This window comes from Nicotiana sylvestris, chromosome 9 (genome assembly GCF_000393655.2).
Source record: "Nicotiana sylvestris chromosome 9, ASM39365v2, whole genome shotgun sequence".
NCBI classification, from domain to species: domain Eukaryota; kingdom Viridiplantae; phylum Streptophyta; class Magnoliopsida; order Solanales; family Solanaceae; genus Nicotiana; species Nicotiana sylvestris.
The window spans coordinates 2,936,283-2,946,578 of NC_091065.1; the positions used below are offsets into that span (position 1 = coordinate 2,936,283).

General features: G+C 35.2%; 1 protein-coding gene across 1 annotated transcript; it reads right to left on the reverse strand.

Moving 5' to 3' along the window:
* Positions 1 to 7,675: 7,675 nt before the first annotated feature.
* Positions 7,676 to 9,820, reverse strand: LOC104218534 (receptor-like protein EIX2). Its single transcript, XM_009769059.2, has one exon. It carries the CDS (start codon positions 9,818 to 9,820, stop codon positions 7,676 to 7,678), a length of 2,145 nt encoding a protein of 714 aa, XP_009767361.1.
* Between the last annotated feature and the right edge of the window lie 476 nt (positions 9,821 to 10,296).

The following is a 10,296-nucleotide window of genomic DNA, read 5'->3' on the forward strand; positions in this document are numbered from 1 at the left end:
AAACAATATTTTATTGTATCTTTGGGGTTAAGGATAAAATTTTAAGTGCAACTATCTAGGGTTCAATTTTAATTATTGAGAACGTACATAAATGAAGGCATGTAGTCTTCATAACTAAATATATATGAAGCTAATGATAAATATATTTATCAATTTATTATCTATTTGATTTTTATCTCTTTTCTTTTCTTCGTTATGAAATGATAATAATTGGTGAATCTAGTAGATTATTTTCATTTCATTAGTTGGGGAGGTGTACATAAACCCACACACACTCCATTATGAAGTCTTCATCTTTGGTTTTTTCTCTTAATAATTGACAGGACATTATGAAGTCTTTCTACAAAGTCTTCTTTGTCGTTTAATCAAAGAACTATGGTGCAATTTTTTTCACGCACCATTGACTTGTTTCTATTCATTCAAACCCCTATTTTGGGGCAGAAGAACTTTACTTGATCGCCTCACACTTTTGATGCACTAAACCTTAGTTTGCTTAGCTTTCTCTTTCACCAATAAGTCCTTTAATGTTATTTTATGAAGTTAATGGCGTTTTCTTTTTATCTCTTTTCTTTTCTTTATTTGAAAGCTTGTGTTTGATTTGATGAAAGAATTTTTTGATTGGAAATTGGTTGGGGAATATAAAAGACTTAAGAGACTAGTAAAAAAAAAAATAACTTTTGTCTATAAGTGAGGGTAGTTATCTTTCCCCAATTGATGAAAAATATTTCCCTGCAAATATTTTTCTCGTTGAAAATAATATTGTAAGTAATTATTGTAGTCAAACCAAACATGCTCTTGTGGATCTAGCCGGGTGGCTTTCACTTCATCAATAGGGGAGGTGTACATGTGGACCCAAACATGACCATGATAAAGTTGTGGATACAATTTGCTGGATTTTTCTTGACTTTGAAAAATATTACTCCCCCGTTCCTTTTTCGTGGGTTCCAAAAAGAATGATCTCTTTCTAAGTTTGAAAAAGCATTTTAACTTAAACTTTGAACTCTATCCTTAATGAGAAGTTTTATATGCTTGTTTCTTTAGGTTGTCCAATGCTTTCTATACATTGCAAATAATCAGTAATTAATGACACATATCAAAATCTTATGATCCACTTCCTAGTTTTCTGGTATTTGCATAAGTAAAAAAAGTTGACCGCCATATTTGAATGTTTAATTTTCTAAGCTATCAGATCAATAAATATTTCCACAAGAGGCAAGGTCTAATTTCTTTGATGAAAGTGAAGGATGAGTGTGATGGCATGAAGTTATGAGAGGGAAGTGCAACTTGTACTATTCATTGGCTTTGCAACTTTGAAAGTTTGAATATATTCTGCCTAGTTTTCCCCTTAAAGAGGACTCCAGCAAGTCTTCTCCACTTGATGTTTGGGGCCATGTAACAACTCTGTTGCGGCGTGCAACCCGATCCCACAATATAATTATTTTCATTTTTGTTGCGGCGTGCAACCCGTTCCCACAATATAACTATTATAATGTTAAATATCAAATAGCAATTATAACACATAAGTCAAATAAGAATGTAGCAATTAAAGCTTGAATTCAAGACATAATACTAAGCAATGAAGATAAGAGAAACAATTAATATAAGAATTAAGTCATGAAATAAAACCATTTATGAAATACGGATAAACAAGAATACAAGCAATTTGACGACGTATAGACACTCATCACCTCGCCTATATGTCGTTATGCATCGAATTCACAGAGCACATAGTTCAAGGGTTCAATTCCCTTAAGTCAAGGTTAACCACGACACTTACCTTGCTTCGCAATTCATGTGCAAATTATATCGGTTAAAATTCATAGAAAACCTTATGTATTAATTTGAAATGGTTGGCACTTAGTAAATCATTGATTTATCATGCCTCATTCTTTGTTTGTCCAGTTTGTATTTATATGATAATTTGGTGTGATTGCCACTTGAATTTTTATGAGAACTCCTTGTATTTGTTGATTTGACATTTCCTGGAAATAATTATATTATGGATTTTTCCATCTGCAAATAATTAATTAAATAAGTTTAAATCAAAGCATTAATATATTTATCTAAAATTTCGGTTAAAGAAGGCGTTATCTTATGCTAAGCTATTTTTCCATCCTTGTTGTTGTTTTTGAGGTTTTATATACATTATTTTTTGCATTTATGTCTTTGGTTTCTTGACTAAGCCTGGGGTGGTGGATGTTAAACTTAACATCTACCAAACGAGAATTATCATCTATAAAATTGTTTTGTGGCAAATTAAGAATAACTTTTCTTTTTTCTTGATCTGTTTTGTTAGGAATTTGACAACAGTATGATCAATCGCTTTGATCTATTTTGAGAATGATGGGATAATAATACACTTCCATTTTTAAGTCTAACAACTGAAAAATCTAAGGTATTTAACAGACCTTTTCCAATATGATCTTCACAAAATAGTTTTTGGATGGCTCAAGCAGGGGATCCAGATATCTTGATCGACTTCATTGTTCCTCGAAACCGGACTGGAGACACATCAGATGGGAATTTCTTCACCTTTACAGGCATGCGCGGAATTTTTGGCAGTGTTATTACAAGCTTTAAGGCAACAAAAGCTAACAAGGCGGAATTTCCAGCTTCGGATGGCCAGAGTACTTCACTTGCTGTCCTCTATACTCAGACTATAAAAGTTGATGACTTGTTTGTGTTTCCTACTGATTAGAGTAAATCAGCTTCAGCTGTTTCTGCATTTGCTAACACGAATGCAGGAACCGTTTTACTTCCAACAACTTTGTTTGCTACTGGTGTCGATGATCAGATTCTTGTTAAGTCTTTGAAGGCTGATCCTATCAATTCATTCGTCTCATTCAAAGTTTCTTGCTAATGGTGTTGAAGCTGATCATAACTGAACATATTATTGACTTTTCATCCTTATAACTATTTGATATAACCATCCATCATATTGTTGGGAAAAATAGACCCCATAAAAATAATATTCAAGGTATTAGTGATAAACGCGGAACATTAAGTTATGGTTAAATCAGCAACAATAGAAATGCAGCAATAGTGACACCAAAATTCTACGTGGAAACCCTTCTGAATAAGGGAAAAAATACGGCCAAGAAGAGCAACTAATATCACTATAGCGAGAAATTTTACACTGTGTATTAACGAGTAAAAATACTCCTAAGACCACTACACCCTCAGAAGAAGTAAACACTCTTTTGCTTTTTCCACCTCACTACAATATCTCTCACACTCTATTTTTCTTCACAAACTATTTTCTTATAGTTTATGAAATTTCTTGCTCTCTCTCTCTTCTCTCTTTATTGGTGTGTTGAAATGAGAGTTAAAGCTCTCCTTTTATAGCCAAAACCTCACTCTCTAAAGCCTACAATATTTGATAATTTGCACACCCGTTTCACAATTTCAACAAGGTTGGCTACCAAACCAAACCAACTCAATAAAATTGGCTACCAAATCATACCAATTCAACAAGGTTGGCTACCAAACCAAACAAAGTCAACAAAATTGGTGACCAAATCATTTGAAGGAGATGGACACCATATCGCATATGAGCTTTAATATACAAAATGTGAGATTGATTTATGTTGAGGCAATCCAGTTCTTTAGGAAAATAACAGGATACCTTAAAAAGGAACACATATTAAAGCCACCATAGAACTAGCGAAAGTGAAAATGTTGAGTGCAGACCTGTTATAGATTGCGATTTTAGTGAATTTTTGCATATAAACTTATACTCTGCATTAAAAATATCGGTGTAAGTTTAATGAAACCGGTGCTACAAGACTGCATCCGCTTCTTGCGATAGGTGGCCGGCAATGTGATGTTCAAAAGCAATGCCAATGCTAAAATAAGCAGACTGTTAGAGGCTTCCTACTTTTACAGAATGGGAACCATTTGCCAGTGGCGGAGGCAAAATTTCTGTTAAGGGGTTCAAAGAAGAAAAAAGTGAAAGTTAAAATAAATTGCAGCCAATGAGAATTGAACGAGTGACCTCATAAATGTTTTGAACATTCATGTGATCCTTTATTAGAAAGACAGGAGACTAATGATGATAGTGGCAAAAGAGAGATTGTTGCCACATGAATTTGAATTGTCCCTCTTTCTCCAATCACTTCCTGTGCAACATATTGGTAGTTTTAGCGCAACCTTAATCCCTCTAATTGTGGTAGTTTTCAGGATATCTATGAATGTCTATATGTCTGTGTTTGTATACATCAATAATTGCATTGGAAATTTGTTGAACAAAACAAGTATAAATTTCTAAATACTAGTGTCTGATATTTAATTCCATAAGATGGCTCATCCAATAGCAAAGTGTTCGAATACATTGTTTTTTTATTCCATAAGCATGCCATTTTCTGGAAATACGTCCTCTTTTTCGTTTTGGCTATCGTTACTAGTTCTTGGATGGCTCAAGCAGGTGATCCAGATATCTTGACCGACTTCATTGTTTCTGAAAATCAAACTGGAGATACAATAGATGGGAATTTCTTCACCTTCACAGGCACGCGCGGAATTTTTGATAGTGTTATTACGTGCTTTAAGTTGACAAAAGCTAGCAAAGCGAAATTTCCAGATTTGGATGGACCGCGTACTTCACTTACTGTCCTTCTGTTCCCTGGCAAGGGTGTCAACCCGCCCCACAATAACCCTCGTGCATCCGAGCTATTATTAGTAGTGTAGGGCAGTCTAGAAGTTGGATTATTAAGTAGCCAAGTTTTCAAGAGCCACACTCACATCCGAGCTTTGATCCATACTGGCAAAATATTGCTCATATATAAGCTTTTTTTTCACTTTGTGTTTTGGTTACTTCTCTTTGCTTGTTTGTTAATTCTTCTTGTTTTCTTTTGGAAATTGCGTTGAGCAGTGTGGAGCACCTATTTCCACAGTGAGGCAAAGCCTCTTCAGATCGAGGTGATTGTTAGATGACACATAGGTGATATGTTACTACTAAATTAATCTTTGTACTTGCTTCGAGTCGTTGTAAAAGAAACCTTGTATAGGTAGGAATTTATAATTTGCTTTAGAAGTTGATAGCATGACATAATGCTGATGTACTACAAATCCTCTCTACTGCTAGCTTGATGTTTTGTTTCCAGTGGACATGTGTTATTTTCTGCTTGTCATTAAACGCTAGCTCTGTTCTGAAGTTCCATATAGATGTTATATTTCAAATACACACACACATATATACATACAAAAAATCGCGGACAACTATCCAAATTATCTAGGAAATAAGTAAACTTCCATTGTCAGTTGTTGGCAGCAATACCACTTCCAATATAATCTTAGTTAGATTGCTTGTTTCATAAATGTAAATGTAATTTGCCTACATTATATAGCAAAAGGCGTGAGTCAGTTTTCAACATTCATGTGATCCTTTATTTGACTGACTAATATAAATTTTTACATATAAATCTTTACTCCGCGCTGAAAGTTATGGGTTCGAAATTGAATTTGACTGACTAATATGAATTTATGCCTTGTTCGAAATTCACATGCTCGACTAATTTGGATTCACGCTATAAAAAGTCTCATATTAAAGTTTTAAAGTTCCCTAGCAAAGAGGACTTCATTTCAAGACTCGAACCTAACACATATCCTGCAGAAATTGATCATTTTAGGCTCTTTTATTTTTCAATCCCCCACTGTCCCTTTTCACTTGTCTCAATTATTCAATGAATAGTTAAGAGACCAGTCTCCATTATGAAGTCTTTGTCTTTGTCTTCTAAGAAGCACATGTAACTTTTGCTAAATCACGCACACAGCTAGCATACACTCTGAGCATTCTTCTAGTAGTCTTTATATACTAGTGTATTTATACTCAGTTCATTCAAATTTTCAACAACAACAACAACACCCCAGTATAATCCCACTTAGTGGGGTCTGGGGAGGGTAGCGTGTACGCAGACCTTACCCCTGCCTTGGGGTAGAGAGGCTATTTCCAAATAGACCCCCGGCATCCTTCCCTCCAAGAACTTCCCACCTTGCTCTTGGGGAGACTCGAACTCACGACCTCTTGGTTGCTTACCATCATTCAAATTTTCACAGTTTCTAAAATATTTTCATGATGTGGTAGGCCCAATTATCACTTCCCTAGCGAGGGTGTCAACACGCCCCACACTCACCCTCGTGCATCCGAGCTATTATTATTAGTAGTGCAGGGCAGTCTAGAAGTTGGATTGTTAGATAGTAGTAACAAGTTCTATACTTAGACTCTACAAATTTGTGTTTCCTAAAGGACTAGTGCATTATCAGTACTATACTGACTGGAATAAATCAGCTTCAGCTGTTTCTGCATTTGGTGACGCAAATGTAGGAACCATTTCACATCCAGCAGCTCTGTTTGCTACTTGTGTCGATGATCAGATTCTCGCTAAGTCATTCAAGACTGATCATAACTGAACCATTGTAGCATTTGGACTGGTGTTTATAGGAAAAAAAAAAAAACAAGACACCTTAAAAAATAACAAGCATTAAAGTCACCATACAACTAGACAAAATGAATGACTATTATTTCATTTTTCTGTTTGGCAAGGAAAGTGTGTTAACATAGTTAAAAATTATAAAGGTGTGGACATAGGGCTCCTGAGAGAAGACTATCAAATACCATATAAGGATATCACACAACACATTCCCCTCAGCAAATGTGGCACTGAACACTCGCTGGCACGCATAGATGGTTATAATCTCACATTTTCACTCTTCATTTTACTACCGACGAGAGGTCTTCAGTGCCTCACATCGCTTCGATGTCTATGGATCAGAGACCTCTCCTTATTTTTGGTTACTTCTATTGGCTTGTTTGTTAACTCTTTTCCTCTGTTAAAAGTCTTGTTGAGCAGTGTGTAGTGTGTCCATTGCCACAATGAAGCCGAGGAATCATCTTGAGGTCGAGATGAATTTAATGTTAGACAACATCAAGAAAAGGTGCTAAAATCCTTATATTTGCGTTGAAACATTGTAAAAAAAATCTGGTATATGCAGGACTTGAGATAATTTTCTCAAAAAAGCTGATAGCTCATGTAATGGCCAATATGCTTACATTGGCTAAAATCCTTTTTCAGGATTTTTGGTAACAATATGCAATCTATTACGGATCTTATAGCTGAGTGTAACGTTATGCTTACATTGCTCCGAGTAATTAACATTCTTTTGCTCTACCAAATTCCAAAATATCATACCAAATCAGGACGATACAAAGTCGTTTCCACATGGAATGTTTTTTTTCCAGTTTTTAGCTGAAGTTTGCGCTCTCTATTAATTGTAGTATTCAATATCTGGAACTCAGTCCTTTGCGGAAGCAAAAGAGAGATTGAAACAGAGGGGTTATTTATTTTTAAATATTTTATTATCTTTTTTATAGGCAACAATTATACAATTTATCATCCCTTAGATCTGTTGGCAGTGCGGATAGTTGAAAGGATATTAACTTTGCAATTTTCTGAGGTAGACAAACATAAATCAGAAAACACTAGTTAAGAACTTTGCCATTTTTAACAAGTTTACATTTTTTTTCCGTTAAATAGTCATTTGCGAACAGTTATCTACTATTACTAGGGAGATTAAAACAAAATGCCTAAACAAAATATCAACTGCAAATAACCTTTTATTATTTATTGAAGGAAAAGTAAGCATACAATAAGACTTTTGAGAATAACAATCTCCTCAATCATATCCATTCCCATATTTGTATCTTTACACGCAAGGATTCCCAACAACTATCTAAAAACTGATAATAAGCATGTCTCCATGATCTCTTGAAAAGCAAACAAGAACATACTCCCCAAAAGCTAAGACCAAATCCTATTGACATTGCAATGTAGAACCAATCTAGTTCATCTTCATCACTCTCATCTTTTTCAATATCAACATCAGGAATTTGACCACCTGAACTGCAGTTCACCAAGAGTGGAAGCCCGCAAAGCTCATTTCCCTGGAAACTCGAGTAAGTAAAGCTTTGAAGTTGAGTGCCCACAGGTATCTTTCCTGACAAATTGTTATAAGATAGATTCAGGAAGCTCAAAGTTGACAAACTCGAAATGCTTTGCGGGATTTGACCAGAAAGTTGATTTTTTGAAAGATCAATGGATTCAAGCACTTTCATGTCACCAATGCCATTTGGGATCATACCTGTCAGATGGTTTTTTGAGAAATTACAGAATCTCAATCTTACAAGACTGGTAAAACTTATAGGAATATCTCCACAGAGATTATTGTTAGACATATCCATGCTGGTAACCAATGCCAATGTTTTATCATATTGGTAGTTATTGCCTTTAGTTGTCACCATTGCTTTTTCTCTAAAACTTGGTCCAACTACATCTAGAAAATACTCAAGATCAAGTTTCCCCAACTTCTTTTTGGCGATCATTGCTGTTAAATTGCTAATACACCTTGGTATGGTTCCAACGAAACTATTGTTTGCAAGGTCTAAGATTTGAAGACCTTTGAGGTAACAAATTTCTAGAGGCAATTCACCATAGAATCTGTTTGAGCTAAGGCTAAGAATTATCAATTTTGAAAGCCTCATTCCTAACCATGGTGGTAGTTGTCCAACGAATTCGTTCTCAGCTAAATCAATTTTCAGCAACTTTGTACAGTTTGCTAATGACGAAGGTAATGGACCAGTAAGTCTATTTCTTCGGAAGTCCAAAGATAACAAATTACTTAAAACCTCCATGGATCTTGGTATTCCTCCAATCAAGTTATTGTCCCCCAAGTTTAAAACTATCAACTCTGGCCAATTCATCCAACAATCAGGAATTTCTCCTGACAAATCATTTCCCTCGAGTTTTAAGATATTCAATTCATAGGATCTGTTCTTATTTGTTTCGCACAATAAGTGAGATAAACCTCCTGAAAAAGAATTGTTCGAGAGGTCTAGCCCATTTAAATCGGGTGGAACCTGAGGTAGCGGACCATAGAAATTGTTGGAACCCAATAACATTAACAAAATATAAGGTGTTGAAATGATTGGAACCTCACCAATAAATTGGTTATGAGAAAGATCGAGAATCCGAAACTGGGAAGATAAGTTCCAAAACCAAGTTGGAACCTCCCCAACAAACTGGTTGTGAGAAAGATCGAGAAACTGAAATTGGGAAGATAATTTCCAAAACCAAGTTGGAACCTCACCTTGTATTCCACCATTTGATATGTCCACACTAATTATATTCTTTTGAGTCTGGAGCCACATGGGAAATAGAGGACCTATATTCCAGCTGCCTATTAAAATACGATAGGCTTGGAAAGGTGGAATCCACTTTTGACTAACTTTTAAAGTCAGATTATTGTTAGATGCAAAGAAGTGCCTTAATTGTGTCCAGTTGGTGAAATGGCTTTCTGTTACAACACCTTCCAACGTATTATTAGAGATGTCAAATTCATCTAGAATTGTGAGTTGGCTAAGACTCTCTGGGAGAGTTCCAGTCAGTTTATTGTCTCTTAGATACAATCTCGTCAAAGAAGAACTATTTCTCAATCCTGCGGGAAGGAAATTACTCCTACTGTTGAACAATTCAAATAGTTCTCCCTCGAATAGATTTCCTGAGAGATCAAGCGAACCTAATTTCGATAACTTTCCTATTACATTTGATAATTTTCCAGAAAGTATATTTTCAGAAAGGTCAATTCTAGTTATTGAGCTCAAATTTGAAATCGCATTTGAAACTACTCCCTCAATATTGTTTCCTTGAAGACTAAGTGATTCCAAATCTTTGCATCGATATGACCAATTCGGGATAGTGGAGTTGAGGTTGTTGAATGAAAGATCAAGATATTTATGTTTTGTTACGTTTGCGGCCTCACTCGGCATCGCACCTTCTATACCACTAGAACCAAGCTCAAGAGTTTCAAGATTATTAAGATCAAACAACCATCTGGGTAAAAGACAATTGAAAGAGTTGCCACTTGCCCTGAAGCTCGTGAGAGAAGTAAAGTTAACAGGACCTTCGGGAAAAGGGCCAATATAATATAAAAATGGCGACCAACGTTGGTCGCTACTTAAAGGGTAGGCAGATACCGACCAACTTTGGTCGCTTAAATGGGGCCCAGTTATACAATTTTAATAATTATATTATTAATTTAAATATTATATGAAATATAATTAAATCTGATTTAAATATAGCGACCAACTTTGGTCGCTAAACTAAATTCTTGAATAAATAGCGACCAAAGTTGGTCTCTATTCAGGTCAACAATGGTCAAAATTAAAAATCACTTTTGTATTTACTATCTAAATAATATAAATATAAGCCGTTAATACTTTTGTAATACAAGGGATGAATAGTA

Excerpts from the sequence above, each read along its gene's own strand:
- LOC104218534 (XM_009769059.2), bottom strand. The coding sequence starts at position 9,820 with ATGCCGAGTGAGGCCGCAAACGTAACAAAACATAAATATCTTGATCTT.